This window comes from Pseudopipra pipra, chromosome 3, assembly GCF_036250125.1.
Source record: "Pseudopipra pipra isolate bDixPip1 chromosome 3, bDixPip1.hap1, whole genome shotgun sequence".
Taxonomy (NCBI): Eukaryota; Metazoa; Chordata; class Aves; order Passeriformes; family Pipridae; genus Pseudopipra; species Pseudopipra pipra.
The window spans coordinates 13,975,595-13,997,347 of NC_087551.1; the positions used below are offsets into that span (position 1 = coordinate 13,975,595).

The 21,753-nt window shown below is 35.3% G+C and overlaps 1 protein-coding gene across 37 annotated transcripts in view; it reads left to right on the forward strand.

Annotated features, from left to right (window-relative positions):
• The window catches only part of NRXN1 (neurexin 1), a 711,526-nt gene that overhangs the window by 63,871 nt on the left and 625,902 nt on the right, over positions 1-21,753 (forward strand). For 24 of the 37 annotated variants that reach the window (XM_064647916.1, XM_064647918.1, XM_064647926.1 and 21 more), the window contains exons 3-5: positions 14,017-14,034; positions 18,718-18,747; positions 19,543-19,554. The exons of 5 other annotated variants lie outside the window; for them this stretch is intronic. In XM_064647916.1, the coding sequence (XP_064503986.1) occupies positions 14,017-14,034; positions 18,718-18,747; positions 19,543-19,554 (60 nt within the window). The remainder of the gene's footprint in view (positions 1-14,016; positions 14,035-18,717; positions 18,748-19,542; positions 19,555-21,753) is intronic. 8 more of the 37 variants (XM_064647919.1, XM_064647937.1, XM_064647941.1 and 5 more) reach the window with 3 other exon arrangements.

Here is a 21,753-nt window from a genome sequence, read left to right on the forward strand (position 1 = left end):
ATGTAAGTTGAATGAAGCAATTCTAAGAAAAGAATTCCAATTTTAAATGAGTTTATGGGTGTTTCAACCAGAGATTTGAACTTGTGTTATGAGGGACTTCAACCAGTCTGCATATATTTGAAGTAGCTCTCTTGTCTCAGTGGAGGTTTACATAACCATATCTTCCATCAAAATCTACACTTTCCCACTGCATACTGACTCAAATTCAGATGAAAAATTTATTTGACCTATTTTTACTATCTCAAATCATATCTAAATATGTATCTAAATATGTGTGTATGTAGGCATTCACAAATAAAACATATGAAGATGATTTCCTTGTGATAATATCAACATTTTCTGTGGTGCTTTTGTTTCATTTTATAAAATACCAGTTTATACAAACTGCCTTGACCTAATTTATAATATGCAGCTTGGTGAAGCAACAGCTACTCACTAGAGATGGAACTAAGCTCATTTTAACTACAGCATAAACCCAGATCTTGAAAACATTGTGGTAACTTCCATTACACTAAAAGCTATTGATTAGAAATGCTTCCCTGGCAGAAAATAAGTACTTGTGAACTCATTGTGTTCCAGTGATTCACCAGGAGACCTCAATGGAAGTTGCAGATGACAAGTAGCAGCACAGCAGATAAACCATGAAAATCAAGGAGAAATCCAGGTCTTAGCCAAGCTGTATAAATTAATGAAAATATTTCTATCTCACCTGAATGGATTCTAAAGAGAATCCCATTGTATGTCATAAGAACTATTCCCGCCCAGTTTTTCTATCTCACTTATTTTTTAATAGTACTTTACCTGTTTTGAGTATTTAAATTTTACACTTCTTATTAGGCTACTTGTTACTGGAGACAGGAAAAGCATGTAATGTAGGACATTACGTAAAGGACATGTGCTTTTAATGTAATTTGATCGTAGTATTTGTTAGGATACATCTTTTATATGTGTTTTAAATACATATAGATGTCATTTGACACAGGATGTAAGAGTGATAAAAGCAAAGCTGCTTGAAGGTTATGGCAATGCCCTAACCAGAAGGTGATGTATTTTAAGAATTTGGCCCCCTATGCAAAGTGGTGGTAACTCACTAGTAATGCAGACTGGATAAAAATTTGTAGTTGTCAATATTGAACGTTGAAGCACATTCAAAGTGATAAAAGAAAAACACTTGAGACCTTTATATTCTAAAGCACTTCTGGAGACAAATGGGTTTTTGGGGAGGGAGAGCTGGTTTGTTTTAATGGAAGTAAAATGAGGCGGCTGCACTCCACGCATTACAAGCATGTTTTGGGAAATGTGCTTTGAATTTTTTTTCTTTTTCTAAGAAGCAAATTATTTACGAGCATTAGATGTTCTTCACAGCAGACACTTTTGGAATAAGTATACATTTCATAAAGCAGGAAGGCACTTGAAATAAGCTGTAAAAAGCAGAATGAGAAAATGTATCAAGACTTTTTAACCTGCTATGTAAAGAGGCTTTGCTATTGAGAATAACTTAAATGTTGTTAGTGGCTTTTGTACAGTTCTTATAATTTTGTTTTGGAACGAGCTATAATTGAACTATTTCCTTTACAAAAAACAACATACAAAAAATTCAAAATCCTATTAATTGATATTCCATTTTGAAGTTCATAAGTACCTTCGTCTGCTTTTGTTTTGTTGAATTGTAAAGAGACTTTTCCTGCAGTTCAGCGTGATCTATTTCTGTCCCTTGACATGATGTGACATTTTGGAGGAGTTTTCTGTTAGTGAAGTAAAATTTTTTCACATGTTCAGTGTGAAGATTGTTTCTGGTCTGTTTTTTATACATATGACTAGTTGGACCATACAACATCATTTATTGTTCACTATGTTGGTTGCATTCATTATATTTATACACCCTTTACATTGCATAAGGTATTATTATCACATGAATGACTCTGCATATTCTTATGTAGTCTATGTATTCAAAATATACTCATAAAAGTTCCACCACCTTCAAATATGAGTTTCTCTCATAGTAGATGATTAGTTTCTTTGTTCTGAAAATGTGATTGAAAAAAAAAGTGTGAGAAATGTTTGTGCTTTGTTTGGGAGGTTTGTTACCGTGATTAAGTACATAGGTTATATGATACAGGATCCTTGCTTTCATGATTATAATTCTGTTAATTGCCTAATGGCATAAATACTCTGCCAGAGAGCAATTTTAATTATGGTTTAGATGTAGGAGTTTTTCCACTTTGGGAACCTCAGAATTATTCCTCCTCTTCATGAATTAAAACTAGGAAGCAGATGATTTGTGTGTTCATTTCAATAACAGGCTAATAATCAAAAAAGATTTCTATTATTTGCCAGAATTTACCTTACAGAGAAGGATTTTCCATATAGGACAGTTTACTTAATCCACTTATTATAAAATTTTGTTTTAAAAATATAAGACCATTCTATATCCTGCTTAAGATGTAACCTCAAAGTGATGCTATCTAAGAAATACATTCAGAACACATTTTAATGAATATATTTATTCATATTACTCAACCAGTAATATTTATGTCTTTCCTGTTGCTCCTTCTATAGCTCTAAATTTAGATGTTCTCATTAATTTCCTTCTAAAGTTCTATTTGACTCAGTCTCATGAAAGGTCATACAGTATTCTTTACTGTCCATTTTTTATGTACTGCAGGGAAATATACCACAGAGGCAACTTTTTGTGAGGAAGAGTTTTTGTGAGAAGTTATTATAATTGGTTCTGGTAAAGTTTGGTACCAGAAATAGTTCTTCACTAAAGAGTCCTATGTTGCTTTTTCTTGATGCCATCTTTGTTCTAACCAATTTGCCAGCTGTAGAGGAGCTGACAACAGAAAAGATGCTTTGACACATTGTCATTGGCTATATGCTACCATGCTGATGTATTATGATGCGTGACTTGCATAACTAAACAAAAAATAATTTTCACATGACTTATACTGAAGGTAATGTCAGTTGTAAAGTGATTGAAGATGAGCATCAGAGTACTATCCAAGGAATATCTTTCAGAAAGGAACAAAGGTAATAAGGAAGATTTCAAGAATTGTCAAAAATTACAATTATAGTGGGTGTCCACTTGACCAGGACAAAAAAAAATGGATTAGGCCCTGGTCCTCACAGGGAACTTCATCACACTGATGTCTCCTGGAGGGACAACACAGCGGAATATAACCAATAAGAGAGGCTCCTGCAGTGTACTGATGATAGCAGAGCCAATCAGGAGAGGTAGTCTGCTGGACCTCACACACCAAAAAGGAGGGGCTCGTTGGGAATGTGAAGATCAAGGCAGCCTTCAACCTTGTCTGCAATGACCATGTGGAGTTCAGGACCCTGAAGACACAGAGGAGAGCGAGAAGAAATCTCACTTCAGGAGAGCTGACCTTGGCCTCTTCAAAGATCTGCTCAGAAGAGTCCCATGAGATAAGGCCCTGGAGTGAAGAGGATCCAGGAAAGCAGTGGACCATTTATGGATCACCTCCTCTCTGCATGAGAGAGTTCCACCCCAACAAATTTGAAGGCAGGCAAAAATTACAGAAGCCTTGTGTGCATGAACAAAGAGCTGTCAGCCAAACCCAAACACGAAAAAAGAAGCCTTCAAAGGGTGGAAGCAAGGACAGGTAGCCTGAGAGGAATATTGAAACATTACCTGAGCATTCAAGAGTGAAGTTAGGAAAGCCAAGGCCCAAATGGAATTTCATCTGTCCAGGGATTTCAAAGACAACAAGAAGGGCTACTATAAGTACATTACTGACAAAAAGACCAGGGAAAATGTGAATCCATTGTCAACAAGACAGGGGACGTGGTGACACAGGACATGGAAAAGGAGGAGGTCTTGAATGCCTTTTTGCCTCAGCCTTTACTAGCAAAAACAACCTTCAGGAATCCCAGGTCCTGGAGACAAAAGGGAAAGGGTGGAGGAAGGAAGATGTACCCTTGGTGGAAGAGGATCAGGTCAGGGAATACTTACGTAAACTGGGCATAAATAAGTGCAGGGCACCTGATGGGATAGATGAGATACACCCACATATGCTGAGGGAGCTGTAAGATGTTATTGTGAGGCCACTCCAGACAGTCTTTGATCAATCATGGCATCTGGGAGAAGTACCCAAAGATGGAAGAATGCAAATGTCACTCCCATCTTCAAGAAGGGCAAGAAGGAGGATGGGGGAACTACAGGCTGATAAGACTCACTATGTTCTCTGGAAACAAGATGGAGCAGCTAATCCTGGACACCATGTCCAGGCACATTAAGGATGAGAAAATCATCAGGAGTAGTCAGCATGGCTTCACCAAGGGTAAGTCATGCTTGACCAACTTCATAAACTTCTTGTTGTCTATCTGGATTTCAGTAAAGCCTTTGGCACTGTGTCTCATAAGATCCTGATAGAGAAAGCATAGCTTACCCAGAGAGGTGGTGGAGTTTTCCAACACAGGATTTACTCAAAAGCCATCTGAACATGACCCTGGGCAGTCAACTCTAGGTGGCCCTGTGTGCACAGGGAGATTGGACCAGATGATCTCCAGAGGCCTTTTCTACCTCAATCATTGTGTGATTCTTTGATAGTGATTAACTCTTAGGAAGAGAAGAACTAGCTCTAACTTGTTTTGGATTAATTTCTATAAAACCCAAAAATGTGACTGTTTTGAAATCTCTACTCTGCTAGAAATTTTATTTGTGCAATTCTGAGATAGAAACAGTCATAGACAAAAAATCACTGTAGCCAACCATAACATTGTCAATCAGAGGTTTGCCAAAGCCCGTCAGGTAAAAGTTTCTCCTTGTCAGGAGACATCTTTTTCACCTACTCTCAAATAATGCCTGCATGTTTTTACCTCACTTGTAGCATTATAAAAGTTACATTATATATTCTCATGCCAAGAAAATAACTGTTTAACCAATTTGTATCAAAGTGATTAATTAAAATCAGGAACAGCTCTAAAGAATCTTACTGATTTCGATTTGTGTAAGTACTCTGTACACATGTTAGTTCAATCCAAGTATTCATGTGGCTACAAAAAAAAAAGGTTTCATTTTTTCACAATTCCTAAAAAGTCTATGGAGGAAATAAAAAATACATTCATTCTTATTTTAGCTAAGGCTGACTAGATTTTAAGTGAAGAAATGTTGATCTTTTTAACACTAAAATTTCTTGTAATTAGATTAATTGTCATTATCTATAACAACTAATTAATCAGAATAACATTCAGCATTAGCATTGAAATGATTGGAGACTGCTAAAGCAGAAAATTAAATTCAGAGTTTTTCTAAAAAATAAAGATATCTATTTTGTTCACTTGCAGTCACAGATAGCTGTGATTAAATTTTAATTTGATGTCAAATTAAGAACTCGGTTGCATTACACTGACTTCCAAAGTACAGCTCTACTCACTTAAGAGGAGTTTCCCATTTAAATGAACAGAAGGTTTGTTCTTTCAAAGACAGGTTCAGCTCAATTCACATCCACAAAATGAATCTCAGTAGTAGCTAAGAAAATTTCATGGTGACTAGCTGAAGAACTATACAACAAAGTGATTTTGAATATTGGTACTCTATTTTTAATTGTGTACATTGCGTCTTCTACATTTTTAGCTGCTAACTCTTGAGAAAATTTCATACCAAATTGTCTTCTGCCACCTGTGGTAAAGTTATAGCATCACAACAGCACACAAACATTCCTCATTTTGGTATAAAGACAGCGTGTGAATACAAAATTATGACTGGCTTTGCATGCAGTCCTGTTAATTTTGGTGTTGTACTAGTCTGGGAAGGCACAAATATCCAGCTACAGAGTCAGGGCCTGAGTGAACATCTCAGATAGGCAAAATGTGCAATATATGTCTTCACCCTTTAGTAAGTACTATAAAGGAGAAATGCTATATTTACACAGTAGAGATTGTGCAAGTGTAGCTAGCTCACTGTACAATAAAAAAACAGTAGAAAAGTTTCAGGAAACATTGTTTAAAAACAATATCTTTCTCATGGACAAAACCCCTGACCTCTCCTGCTTTGAGTCTCCTGCTCATGTTATCCACTGGATCATCACCTCTGTAAAGCTGCCATCGAATTGGAAAATTACTTCTGCCATTCAATCACTGCACAGGGTTTTTACTCACTGTCAGCTCAGCTAATCCTATTCTATTAATGGGTCTAATAGACAAGTTTTCTTGAAAGGATGATTGGACAGGGATTTGATTTCTTCTGATAGGAACTGGGGCCTGATTTTGCAGCCTCTTGGATAAACATAATTGACTACACAAAGCACAGAGTAACAAGGAAATATTGAGCCAGTTTCTACTCTCACATACATCAAAACAAGCATTAGTAATTCTGAAAAATCTTTATTCCTCATTTTGCAATGGTTTCTTAAAGAAGTTGTTGAAATAAGTTATGAGTTTGTCAAATTAATTTCAAAACAAGTATTCTTAAAATAGAAATACCCTTGTCACCCCGTATCACTTTCATAGAACATTATCTGTACTTGAAATTACTCTCTGCCAGCCAGAAGAGTTGATTCTGTATGAGAGGTTTTGATAGGAATAGCCTGAAAATATGTTTTTATGTCATGTACCCAGCAGGGCTAAATTGAAGAAAATCCAAAGGAAATGCCAGGAAAAAAAAGTCAGACCATGTAAAGTGGACCATATACAGTCAGTTCCTAGTTCTATTAGTTTATCCATTCTCTGTGATAAGAGAGAAGACCCCTACTGATTACAAGGAAGAGGTCCAAAAGCACAAGTCAAAGTAAAGTGTGCAAATCTCGGAGATTTTCAATGGAAATTTAATGTTTGAAGTCCAGAGAAATGGTTCCAGAGGAATGGAAAAAGAGCAGCAGTTCTTAAAGAATATCTGAATATCTGATTACTAAGCAAAATGTATAGATTTACATTGTGTTTCGTTTTCTACTTATACATATAAATTAAAACAGTGATGAGGGAACATGGTTATTGACTGGCCCTCACTTATGCAAATGACTTATTTCTCCTTTCATTATCTCTAATTTTTACATTGCTAAATTCAATTATTAAAAAACCTTTGATTCCTGGTTGTTGTTACTGCAGCCATGACACAGATGCAAGAATGCCTGCCCCAGTGACTGATGCAAATTTCTTTAAAGCATTGACGTACTGCAAACAGGTTGTAAGTGTAGTAAATATGAGAATAGAAAGACCCATTTTGGAGAAAAAGAATTAAATTTATTGAGGTGACAAAATAAGGCCAAAGTAAAATCATTTGGGATTGTAATATAATTAAAAACCAGACATTTTTATATCTACAGCATGATCTCTCCCATGAGTCAGTCCAGGTTTATTTTGAAGTATGGTAAAAATTACTAAAATAAGAGGACAAATAACTTTCCAAAAATGTCAGTTACAGGAAGCAGTTGAGAAAAAGGAGACATAAGTGTCAAAATGTACCTATTTGTTGACTACTGTGGCTCCAAAGAAGCAAAAATAGAAATTCAGATGTGCAATATCTAAAAATATGTAATGCTAAAATCATCAAATATTAATAACATTAAGCTAAAGCAATGTTGAATGAGTTCATGTTTGATACACTTGTGATGATAAGCGATAGAAAAGTGATAAATCTGCATAGTAATGAAAAAGCACCAAAAATGTTGCCTCAGAAAGAGTAGTCATTTAATTATGCCTTGATTTTAATTCTGTTTCTCATCTGCAGATAACTGGAGAGGGTATTAAAAAATATAACAAGATGTAGAAGTAAATTGGGGGGAGGGGTATTTTCCTATTGCGAACAGTAGGGGGAAATAGGTATTTGAATGATTTTTTTTTCACTCATTTTATTTGATTTCCTCATGGGAAATATTTCTTAGTGAGCTGCTTGTGTAAATGATGCTGAGATTGGTTCTGAGAAAACAATTTTTTGAACATTTTTTGTGTAACAGGGTGTCAAAGTATTTGCTGCTGTTTATACTTGGCTTCTGTTCTCATTTAACCGGAGTAAATTCATATATTCATATGAGTTATGGCCAGAATGTACTGCTATGAAAATACTAACCTGACCTCCTGAATGGCAAAAAGCAAAATTTATTCCGGTGATACCTACAGTGCAGCCCAAAAGCAATAATTGATACACAATTTCTCTTAGGGAAAGGCTCTGTCTCAAGATTTCAGGGAAGAATTTCCTAGAATTTCCAGTGCTTATTTTGTCTTTTTTGAAAAGTTTCATCTGCTTTTCAGTTTGAACTTTTCTGACTCTTGATCCCTATATTTATCTAGTTGAAAGGACTTCCAGCTATCAAGAATCTTTCTCCCAATAATGATAGTTACAGTCTGGATTCAAGACACCTCTTAATCTTATCTTGGATATATTCAACAGGATGAGCATCTTAGGGCTTTTTTTGTAAGGTATAGTTGCTGAGTTTTCTTAGGTTTTTAGTGACATGAATCACTGTGGGGAAAGTTTTTTTTTGAAACCTCTCTTATTTTTTACTTCCTTTTAAATATATGAGTATTGGAACTAAACACAATAATGACTTTAGTTATGTCACAAAAAGTAATACCATTTTCTATTTCTGTTCATTATTTCTTTGTCTGAGCTATAAAAACTTGCCCTGCCCCTCCTACTTGCTACTTCACACTAGGAGCTTATCTACAATAGCTTAACTAAAATGATCTTTTTGTTATTTCATTCTCAAAGTGCTTGGGATACATAGCACTGTCCAGAAAATGTGGCCTCACCTAGAATAAATTCATGGAGGTTTGTAGAATTTACAGAAGTGTACTGAACTTGGGCTGATGACTTTGTCTTCTAAAAAAATTGGCAAAACCATCTAATTTTGCCCTAATGATCCTCATTTGCCAGAAAGACTTGTCTTTATTTTCAGTCAAGACAGGTCATTTGTGCTCCTGACAGTATCTCACCTTTCTCCCAGGTCTTGAACAGGGCATTCCAGAAAAGAAGGGATCTTCACAGAGATAATGGAGCTAGAACAGAACCAAATTCCTGTTGCTCTGAAATTTCTCCCTTTCACACACACACACACAAAAAAAATCATTAGAGTCCCTGTCATATTTCTACCCACTGCACTGGAAAATCCTCTGAATGGGTCTATCCAGAGTTTTGTGGAGACTGAGGGAGGCCCTACATTGACTTGAGACCTAATGGAGCCATGTGGAAACATAGGAGCCCTAGATTCTGGTAGATTTGTAGATTTTATGTATGAATCCCAAACTTTTGTCCATGAAGCCCAGCTGTAGGAAATGCTGTTTCCTTATTTACCTAGTGTTCAAGAAGGCTGCTACAAAATCAGAGTTCTGCACTAGTTATCTATGTAATACATGTCTAATTATTCATATTACAATCAATAATTACAATCAATATGTACAGTGGCTTTCAAAAGTACATTTCTAAAAAATGCAAATAAATCCTAATGGAATTTGTCAGATACACAGCACTTGAGAAGATGAATGGTAATAGCCACAGATATTCAATGTATTGCTTTAGTTCATCATTGTTGACAATATGGCTGTTCATGCTTTATAACATACTTGATAACATACTTTATGTTTTCATATCCTTTCCAAATACTTTGTTTTGAACCACGTTAATAAAACAAATTTCTCTAACAATTTGAGAAACTGATGGGAGAGGCTAAATTACACTATCCAAGAGATGCAGGGTGCAGTCCTACAGAAAAATCTGCCCCTTGAAATGACAATACTAAGTACAGGATTTTTAAGTAGATAAATTTATAGAGAAATATTACTATGCATTATTCTTTGTATCTTAAACTTCTAGCCACCATTTTTGTTGCAAGACACCTTCATAATATAGCTTTATTTCAGGCTACTTCCTCAGTAGTCATACTTCTGAATATCCTTTGAAATTTCATGATCTGTGTCTATGATCTGTTATATCCTTCATGCTGGAATGTGATTTTGAACTATAATTAAAAAAAAACAAACCACAAACCTATAGAAATGCCTGTTCTAATATGTTGTTTCTTATTACGTTATTTCTATTTTTGTAACTTCAAAATACTAAGGTACTGTTTCTTCTGTTTATCATGAAAATGCTGTTCTTATATAATTGTCAGGTCAAATATTGTGTTTTGTGTAGTTCAGGTGCAAATATTCTAGCAGATGAAAAAATGTAATAGCAGAAATAACTACTAAACATATAAACAGTTAGTTATCTTTTTTAAAAAACAAGGTTTCCATGAAGAATCACCAAATAATAAAATGATTCTTGAATTATTGAAAAGATACTGTAAAAACCTTAGTCCCATTTTTATATGTCACTAAATCATAGTGATATGCTAAAATAATTAGAATTGGTTGGGCTTTTGCTGCAAAAAAACATGGAACAGATTCTGCAACTCAACAGGGACAGGCTGAGACAATTCATCTGAAGATAATAAGCCAGATTCACAGCCTGTGTAAGTTGTATAGTTCTACTGATTTCATCTGTGTCACCCCAGATTTAAATCAATTCAATATTTGGCTCAATATGCACAGTCAACAGATTACACCAGTAGCACTGAGAGCAGACTTTGGCCAAAGGAATTAGGTTGTAAACACCGAAAGGAACAGTGCAATTTACTTTTGATGGTGGTGGACATCAGGGAAGGTCTGGGAAATAAGCATTTGCAGTGGATGAAAAACTGTCTAGCTCGAGAGAGCAGCTTGGTGTAACATAAAAATAGAGGACTCTTCAAATCTACTTGAACCCAGAGTGCTGAAGGAAAAGTTACATGTGTGGCCAATTGTCCCAGTGCTTGTGGAGGCTCTAAGGCCGTTCTGCTTCTCTCCTGCTGTGCTGACAGTCCCTTTTGTCCTGTACCGGGACTACGCATTGGTGAAAGTCAGCTGGTGCAGAAAAGGCAAAGAGTCGTTCTGTGCCGCTGCCTACAGCAGTTAGGAGTTGCCATTTTGGGTCTTGAAAGGCTTTGGTTCCATAGATGTCAACAGAGCTACTCAGCAGACAATAAGGATCCCCAGAGTGGATGGATGTAAATGTGGGTAAATTCAGACTATGAGTGGATCAGCAGTGATAGAAACGTGCAACACAGCTCTGCTCTACAACTCTACTATTGCAACTCTAATGGTATAAATACAGTTACTCCTGACTTAAATGAGGAAAATTTTGTTCACTCAGAACTGCAACTTGATTGTATATGTGGCTTTCAAAAGAGTTTCCCTTTTCTTCCTTTCTTTTTTTTGTTGTTGTTGTTGTTTTTTTGTTTTTTGGGGGTTTTTTTGAAGAGAGGCTGAAGTAAGCAAAATATATAAAAAGCGAAGTTAGAATTTGGGTCTTCTGGCTTTTTCTCAGCCTGCTGAGAAGAATAGGCCATGCCAAGAAAATGAGAATCAGGAAAAGCAAGCAAAGCGTTAGTGAAACGGAAATATATCTGCCATCACAAAAGAACCACTTTAATTAAATAAAATTGCTCAACACTAATCTATCATAAAAACCTTGTAAAGTACCATAAAGAAGCTGAACTAATTTTTTTCTTAGATTGCAAAACTGTTTAAGATGGTTTAACTTACCATGACAAAAACATGTTGAGGAATGAATTTTCATTGCTGTTTACTGACGCGTAGGGGTTTGGCTATTTTATTCACGGAGCAGGAATTCAACTCTTTAAATTTTATTGAATTGGCAATGTTTTGACAGCTTAACTTACTGTAAGTTAAAAGTTTAATCAGTCAGACATTTAGGGAAAGCTGCTTAGCTAGTATAAATCTTTCTGGTGAAAGTCATCATAAAAGACATACCTAAGAACAGGGCTTGTGATATAAAAAATATGCTAAACGCTGTAGCCAGATTAGTTTAACCATCTGACGCTGCCTGTGACATCATTTTCAGAACTCTTTTCTTTGACTTTGACATCATGATGAACCAAAAGTTCATGTGCTAGTTTTAAATAATCATGTTAAGCTTAACATGGCACCCAAAACAACGCCATGGCAGTGTTGGTATAGCAATTTACCAACACTGTGATAACCAGAATTAGATGAAAGAGCCTGAAGTTATATTACAATCGAAATAATTAATTTATTTTTCATTGAGTTTGGGGTTTTTTTGGACTTAGAGAAAGGAAATTAGTATAAGCAGTTAAAGGTAGAAGGCTCTTCCAGAAAAGTTGAGCTAAAAGTAGCTATTTCTAATAGCCCAAATATCACTGGAATTTACACTGCATATAGAACATAATATCTTTATCTTTTGACACTGTGTGTTTTTCATTTTCTCAGTGAATTTTATTCGATTTATTGTTCTGGAGGTACCCATTCACAACAGGCATACCGCTCTTGATATTGTATTTTTTTTCAGTCTCTTACTTTCCTAAATGCATGAAACAGTATGCATCCTTTGCACTTTCATTACTAAACTTTCAGACAGTGAGATTTTAGAAGTTTAAGTTTAGAGTGTGTTAATGGAAAAGGTGACTTATAATATCTTAAACTGAATAACTTTATCTGCTCTGACCTATGAGTATTACAACTAAAAACTGAGAAACTTAAACCCGTAGTATTCATCATTTACAGTAGTTGTTTTTTTAAAGTGGTAGATTTTTCAAATTATTTATTGGAACACTGTCTATTATGATGCTGTTTTTCAGTGCTTTCTGGAATTAACTTATAAAGGCTTTTCACTATGATAAGTGACACAGTCTGGGAGGAAATGACTATGCTTAAGAAATATCATTGAGCCCAGTTCTGTGTAACTTGTTTTATTATTTATTTATTGGTTTACAATATATCAAAATTAGTTTAGTTTCATGGTCATGAAATGACCTGTAATGACAGAACTGGGCTTCAATTTGCAATGGCTTCTGCTTAGTCCCCAGGAAGTGTTGGTGGAGATGGCACAAACTGCAGGAAGAGATCTCCCAAGCAGTCAGACTGCTGTGTTGTCACCCTCCTCCATTTCTTTGTTGGTTCCACACAGTCCATCTCCTTGACTTGTGTGTTGTTTTTCCTTTGTTAATTTACCTTTCCCATTTTTTCTCTCCCCTGAGATATCTTTGTACTCTCTCCTATCTTCTCCTTGGTCTGAATCATAGTGGGCAACAGAGACATTCTCCCTCAAAATCACCCACTCAGTGGAGGAGCTAAAGACTAGACACCACCATGAGTTTTAGGACACTGAGCCTGTTTCTCGGCTTTAAATTCTGTCCACTTCATTAGCTGAGGCTCAATTCCTAGTCCTCTCTTGCTTTGTAGGCTTTGGGGGAACCTTATTTTCCATGCCCCACATTAGTGTTGGGTCGAGGATTGAAGGCCAAATTACTGCTTGTTGAAAGCAGCCTTTTTAGGGGCAGAACCCATGCCTGGGACTGCTGTGGCCTTTGCTTGCTGTGCCAGGCAGAGAATTTGTTGATTTTTTTTTTTTTTTAAAAGACGTGCAGGTTTCTGATGCTGACAAATGCTGTGGAACATGATTCTATAACTCTGACTTATTGAACCCAGTTTAAATGCCAATTTCTCCATGCTGGTTTTGGAGATTTGACCCAATGACCAAAGTGAGTGCCTCAGTAATGACTGCAGGATCAGACACGCTGCCTGTGGTAACATCTTCACAGCATATTCAAAAATTTAGCTTATCTGAAATTTAAAATCACCTATTTCGTACAGGTTGTTAAGGAAAATTCAGAATAGGAAAGTAGAACCAAATTAACTTAGAATTCCTATAACAAATGACTGGTGACTTTAAAATATATAGTTATAAAAGTCTTACAAGAAGATCCTCTGATTAATGGCTAATAATAATATTGCACGTACAAAGAGCTGCAGTAAATGCTGTACAATTTTTACACTTTGGAAAGAGTACTGTTTTATTTCATATCACATAAAATTTGTCAAATAGACGAAACACTGCTTCCCTGGTGCTTTTGTTTTTCCCTCTGGATTGTAGCAATGGAGCACTTGCATGTTGTGTTTGATGCCTTGCATGATGAAGACATGCAATGGCAAGTTCCAGTCTGCATGCTGCTTAATGAATGTTTTCCTTTTCTCTCCTTCCCTGTTATGTGCTTACAGAAGACAACTATGTGGAAGGTGGGTGCTTTCTACCTTATTTTCCTAAGCTCTTGTTTTTCCCTTCTGTTTAGTGATTTTTTTCCCTTCTGCTTAATGTTATAAAAGTACACATTCATTCAATACGGTAAGTTGCATTTTTTACCCATAAAGGTATACAGGTTTATTAAATAAGTGTGATTTCTTTTTCCATACAGAACACAAGCAAAGCTCCATTTTAATCTTGGCCTTATTGGTGTAATTCCAGAATATCCCCACTGAAACAATGGGATTTGTACTCATATGACTGATATCACCCTTCAGAATCTTTCAGGAGATTTGCAGAAGGACTGATTTCTTCTAATGTTCTGTATGAAAAACACTTCAAGAAACTATTTGTCTCATTAGTGTGGAGCATAAATCCTCCCGATAAGAAAGTAATGCATGTTAAATATCTATCTTTTAATTGCTTAGGAAAATGGAAAGCGCTTTTCTCTTTAACACTATAAACCTTGCTTACTTTAATATCCTTTACAGCACAAAGTTTCAGAATAAAAAGATTTTCTGTCTAACTTTTCAGCATATTGCACTTGCCTTTTGGACATTGTGAAAGAAGCAGTATGTGATTTTAATAATTATGTTGGTATGTAATTAAGTACCTTTAAAGAGAGCATGGCCTAGGGCAGTGGAAACTAAAGCATAATGCCATCTAGCCTGAATATTGGTAAGTAAGTCTATTAGCTGGTAAATCATACAAATATATAATAGTTTTAATGGTACAGAATGTGTTTTACAGATCAGTTATTTCAGGAAATCAATATTGTGTTTTTGCTTAGAAGCCAAAAGGGGCAGGTGCTTTTTTATTTACAAGTGCTTTCTCTGGGGTGAATCTTTGCATACTAGAGAAATGATTATCTATCTGAAAAATTAATTTATCTATCTAAAGTGAGAAATTGCTTTTATTTTATTCCAATATTTTAAAAAATATTTTTAAAACAAGGAGTTTGTAAACTAACCATATGCAAAGTGACTTCCCTGGAACTACTCTGACCCAGGGTCCTCTAGTGAGCCACTGTTAGGCCTAAGTTCATGCAGGTTTCAAGTCACCATGGGCCACTGCCTGCTCAGTGGCAATTTTCTAAGGAAGCCTGGAAGTATTGGTACTACATTTCTCTATGCTACTCTATTCAAGGGTGAAAAGAGATGCTCAGATTTAACACACAGACAATGCTGTGCAATTTTGTGAAAATATACGTTACCCGAGGAGAAAGAAAATGTAAACAATTCTGGTGCTTCAATTGTGTGCACTGTCACACACATACAATGCAATTTCATTTTCACTGTGAGATAAAAATGTCTTCAACAACACTGGGATAGCAATTCTAACTGAAAAATATAAAAGCCTAGAAAGAACTACCTAATCTCCTATTTGATCTGTGCATAAAACTCTTGCTGGTGTCAACATGAGTCTTAAAATTTGAATTAGGTTCAGTATGAGTAGATAAGGAGGTTCAATTGCATTTCACATACTCGTTTATGCACAGCAGTACAAGATAAAGCCTGGATAACAGTTAATCCAGACTTTACCTGAATCTAATTCTTAAAACTGCAACCTTAAATTTATTCCAATGCAGGTCTGGATACTTATACATACATTAAAGTTACAAAGGATGAATATGTAAAGAATGGAAGCATAGAATGGTGTACCCAAAGCACAACATGAAAACTTAAATGAGATTTTTCATCTTTGATCTCTGTGATATCTGAACATCTCTGTAATTTAGGCTACATAAAACCTAGAAATATTTGGTATTCACAGAGTTAATTCTACGTATATATATATACTGCTGGTATGGAAAGGCTGCAGTTTTTTCATTTTACTGAAGTTGTGCTAGGGTTGAACATGTTCACTGCAAGTTTATCACATTTAAGTTTTGTTTTGGCCCTGTGCTCTGCATGGAACTCACACACCAAACTATGAAAATATCCTATCTTCATATCTACTTCCACTATCCCACCCTGCGCCCCTTAACTCTCTCCACTCAGAGCCAAGTTCAGGATATAGTTGGAGTGGATCACGCATGAGGGATTCCTACTAAATGTTGAATTCCTAATTCACAAAGAAAAGGCTTTTATCAGTCCTCTAATGAAGTAATGGTGCACAAATGAGTATTTTCAATGTATGGGATGCCTATACATGGCTAGTTAAGGCTAGAACTTTCCATGACTATTTGTTGTGGTACTCTCTAATACAAGCAGACTTTTATTTTGGAAATCTAGCAGTGATTGCTATCATGCTAGATTTAGCTACATCAGTTTAAACCACTCTCTGAAACAGGTACTGTAGTAGTAATTCTTCACTCTTCCAATAGCCTTCATCCATAGATTGCAAAAATATAAAATAAGGTAGGTATCATTATGTGCTTTTAGCAAGTAAATATAGGCGACCTTACTGCTTTCAAATAAAGTAACAGAGAGAATCAAACAAAACACAGTGTCTTGAAGACTAGTACTGAATTTTTAAATAGATAGATGTTTGTTTGGAGTAGGATATGTTTTTTACATTTACTCGACTGCCTTTTTTCATTGAATAACACTGTAAGTGACTTAAAATTCAAGTGGTTTCTATGATATTTTCAAGAGGCACTTCTGCCATTTACATTTTTTTTCCCAAATTATGTAAGAATTATGTATTTGCAACTGACCAATTTCACATATAATTTTAACAAAAGTAGTAGCTATCAAGCAGTGATAATCTGGTTCTTTTGTTTGGTTTTGTATAGCTAAAAAGTTCATATGTAAATGTGAGCTAGTAAGAGATAACCTTCTTTGCATTCCCCTAGGAGACATGACAGTGATTTGCTTCATACTTTCGAAGATCTGAAAGACTCACATAAAGTAGTGGCTGCAAAGTCACAGTTTTATTAAAGAAAAAGATGTTGTAATGTTCGACTGGTTTCACTTTTCCTCTATCAAATACAGTTAAGGTCAAGTCAAAAGTCTTAGATTTCTTACTGTAGTTGCCAACAAGTTAATCAATCACAAGAAGAGACTGATACTTCCAAAAGGCCATGTGGCAAGGGATCCAAGCAAGAACACCCAGCATTAAAAGAACAAAGCTCAGCTGGTCTTTATACACTGCTGTGTATTTAGGATGCCTCTCTTGCATCAACACTTATAAAGAACACTCATGAAAACATTTCTACTTTCACAAGCTGCAAACTGTGGTACAGCTGTGTGATGTTTCCCAAGCAATGCTTATGCAGGCATCCCTTCAGGATCACAGTCAGCTTTCATTTACATTGCTGTAAGCCCCAGGTAATCCCACCAGTTGCAGAGCACTGTATTTGGAAACAGAATTTATTGCACAAGAGATGAGGCACATCAGGCCCTTCAGTTTAACTACACATCTAAAACGGGTGACATTAAAAAGCACTAATTCAGCAAAACCATTGTCAGTGTGCTTGGAACATCACTTGAGATTTGGAACTGATAAGATACAAATCCTTTCAGGCTGATTGCAGTCGGGAGTATCTTTGAACTATCTCCCCCCCCAAATACTCTGAGTCATTTGTGCACCTAATTTTCTTTGTGAATTAGAAATCATAGGAACTCTCTAGGAAGTCTGCTTTCCAATAAAGAGTAGGATATTTTATTGCTCACCTTCTTTGTGTGAATTAATTTCAGTTCACTGCAATTAAGAAAATAGTCTATGGCTTTTTGTAGTTGGAGAAGAGGAGCACATTTAACACATGAACAATTAATAACTTCTAAAATGGATCCCAAAACAGCTAAGTTCAACAAGAATAAATCTGTTTTTTAAATCAGACATAAAATGTGAAAAACCCTCATGTTTGTAGAAAAATGCTTTCCCTGCATTGTATTGTACTCAGTGAGAATTTAAGTATCATTTTATTATCATGGATTAAAAAAGCTGAATATTTTTCCTTAAAGAGTAGTGAAATTTGGCTCTGGTTGAGTGATTATCATTATGGACATCTGTTTTGAAATGTCACTAGACCTATTCTGGTATGATTGAATTTCATTTCACAATACAAATATAAAGGAAAATCTATTTCTCTCAGATTTATGAAGTAGTTGCAGAAGCTGTCACTTAAATTTTCTTTATTACTATGTATTTTTTATTGCATATGTAATAATTTGCCTTCTCTAGAACAAATTAATTCTACTGTCACATTTCACACAAATAAGGAGACCTCCTTTGCATTATCATTTCAGTGTGATGAAGAAATTTTATTTAATTACCTGAAATGCTCATTTTTATGAGGGGAAAAAGATCAGACCCAGCCCATTTTTCAGGTTTAAACTTCTCCAGGTTTTAAATGTCATTTCACTTGTAGAGGACAGGAAGTCCTCCCAGCAAAGTATTCAAAGCAATATAATCAAAATATGATAACTATAGATGGATTATTAAAGGAATTGGTTGGATTTGAAAGCATTTTATTGTTTTCTGTCATCCCAACTACTGCACATTACAAAAAAGACCCCACAATAAAACAGCACCCAGTGTTTGAATTGCAGTTCTGTTACTCGTAGCCCAAAGCATTCCAACCAGTGGTTGAAAAATGCTCTTTGATTTCCCTCTGTGATACAGACATCTCATAGGAAACAGATGCCTGTCACAAAACATTTTTGTCACTGTGACAACACCACCTTCCCGTGCTCCCTTGTTCATTGCTGACTGTGCTCTTGTTTCCCTTCAAGGTCTGGCGCACCTGATGATGGGCGACCAAGGTATGGGCTCTGTTCCTTTTCCACTCTGCTTTCATTGTTTCTTCTTGTTTTGTAGCTGCTTTGAATCCATCACTGCAACTGATGGGCAAATGCTTGAAAGCTGTCTTTGGCTGCAAATAAACACATGGTTTTAGTCACATCTTTTCTTATTTCATTTTTTGTTTTTTTGTTTGCTCCGTAAGCTTTTGTCCTTCCTGCATCCTCAACTCCCCCTCTTGCAATACAATAACTGAAAAGAGGTGAGAGAAATAAGAAAGTGATTAAGAAAATTCCATGTATCAGAAAATACAATTATGGGTGATTCGGTAAAAGATAAACAAAGCGCAAGACCACTCTTCAGATAGCTCCTGAAAGAAGATACTCAGCTTGCCACATTGTACACATTGAAGAGTCCATTTACATTAATGCATGGCTGATTGGAAATGTGCAGAAAGCACCTGCTCCTGGCTTCTGGAATGCTGAGAGTACAATTTTGCTACCTAACAAAATCAGTGATTTTTTTCCTCCTAACCGTTGTCCATGTTACTTTTGTGACAGTCTTTCTTATCTAAGCATGGGTTATTTCTGTGTTTCTCTGCATGTACATGATTGGGAAGAAATAAACTAAATCCCTAATATGACACTGATTGCATCTCCATTTGTCTTCAGGCACTTACCTTATACTTTGTCTCTTCATGTTCATATAGTATTGCATTTACATGTACTCATGACTCTTACTGTTGTTTCTCTCCTCTTCTTTATTCTCTTTTTGTCTGGAAATGCTTTCTTCATGGAACCATTTCACCAAATCCATAGGTAAAAGTAAAGGTATAACATGATTTTCTTTATTTTTAATGCCATCGGTATACTTTAATGTATATATAAGTAATGCAAATAAATGTAAAATTTTTGCACTGATAACATGAGGTAGGTATATCCTTAAATAAATATTTCATGAATATCATGGTAAGGAGAATTATCCTTAAGTACAGGCTGACCATTTTTAGTTTGTCTCCTGGTTTTTTGTGAGAGATGTAGAGCTTTGGCACTGATAAAGAAGGCTACAGTTATAGAAAGCGTACAGGATGAAATAACGGCCACATTTTGAGGTATGCCTTTTTCTGTTCTCAAAAAAATTGTAGTCTAAACCGCCAGACAAGGAAAAAAAGCATGATGTTGTTCAACTTGGACTCTCTGGAGATAATCTGTCCAGGGTCAGTCCACAGCTTGACGTAAGTTTTAAGTCAGAATAGCACTGACTTTAGCAAGTCTGCTATCAGCCAATCGCATTTGTCCTGAGATTTTCCTTGTATATTAATCACTTTGAGTGATATCTGAGACAAGAATTGGACAAAGAAGTGAGGAAGAATGAACGACAAAGAGAAGTGTTGGGTTATTTCAGGTTTTTTATTCTTTTTGGTTTTTTATGTAAAGGTTACAGCCATGTATTTCTCTCTTCTGGAGGATATGTGCAGTAGGGTCAAGACTTTCCCTGTGTAAATAAACAGCAGGTTTTGCTACAAGGATACTTGTTCACAGACATCCTATAAATATATTTTTATGATAAGAAGATGGCCATTAAAAGCCATTTAATCTCTGTTATGTATGATGAATAATACAGTTCTATTCATCTTAAGCATTTGTCAGGATGTGCCTACTCTTTGTATAAATCAGAAGTCCAATCTGCATGGTCATACTTTCCTAACTACTTAAATTAGAAGAAAACTTCCAGGTTTGTTGTTGTCTTGGCTTTATTGTCTCCAAACCTAGAAAGTTCACGTGATGCAAAGACTGTAATTAAAAATCTGTAGTGTCTCACTCCTCTTCGTATCAGACTCCCTGGAAAGACTGTGTACCTGTATAGGTGGGATACCATTTAAAGGGTTGTGTGTGTTCTGGAGCTCTAAATCTTCTTGCTTAGCAAAAGTTTTAAGTTATGAAAACCAATCTACTGATTTCTTTGTTTTATAGGACCATTTTGTTTTGTTTGTTGTATGGCTGCTCCTGGTGTTTTTCTTAATAGTACTTTGTATGTATGACTTCCTTATTATTTCTTATTGCTATCTTACTCCTAATCAGTAGATGTCTTGGGTAGAGTTACCTTAAAATGACATGTTATAGTAACTGAACCTTGACACTATATATCATTTTTAATAATGAGGAATTATTTTTCTATTCTGTACACAGAATAAATTTTGTAGTATGTACAGCACTGAAGAATTTATTTTTGTATGAAAGGATTGAAATATAAATATTATGAAGATATACTATTATCATTAGTTGATCTGGAGAGCAGATTTTTAGCAAAAAAAAAACCCTTTGCAAGTATTGTACAATACTTAGACACTTATATTTTTTATTTTTAAAGGTTTAACAACTATATTCACCAAAAAATTATTTTGTATATAATAGCTACATTTAATGTTTAATGATGTGCCATGTGACATAATTTGAACACCAGTCACTAGTCATCTAATCATTTGACTACATTTTGATTTTCATATTTTAATTTTTTATTAGATTTATCCTGTTAATATAGAAATAATTATTACTATGTTTTGATAATCACAATGCTTCTTCTGCAAATATAATGATGTATATCTGTTCAAATGGATGGGAAGGGTTTATATTTATACAAATGCCAGTTGCTTGTAACAGAAAATATCCCTCAATATTGAACCATGTCCTCAACCAGTGAAAAATTACCTCATTTTGTTGACTATCCTGAAATTACACTAATATCACCTACTGAAATGTGTGACCTTGAAACAGTTGTGATAACACACATGTGTAACATGTGACAATATAACCAATTAGGAGAGTGATGGAAAGAAAATGAAGGAAAAAAAGGAGCACCAGTTTAATCTTTCATTGTAAGTTCCATTCCTTGAGAGGTAGGGAAGGTCAGTAGCAAAAGTGATTGCAAAATTCTGAGTGATTATATCATGAATTATTCTTGTTTTGGAAATGTAAGCAATAAAACACTTTTAAGAAGCTTTACTATGTAATTTGTGCTGAAGAGTATAA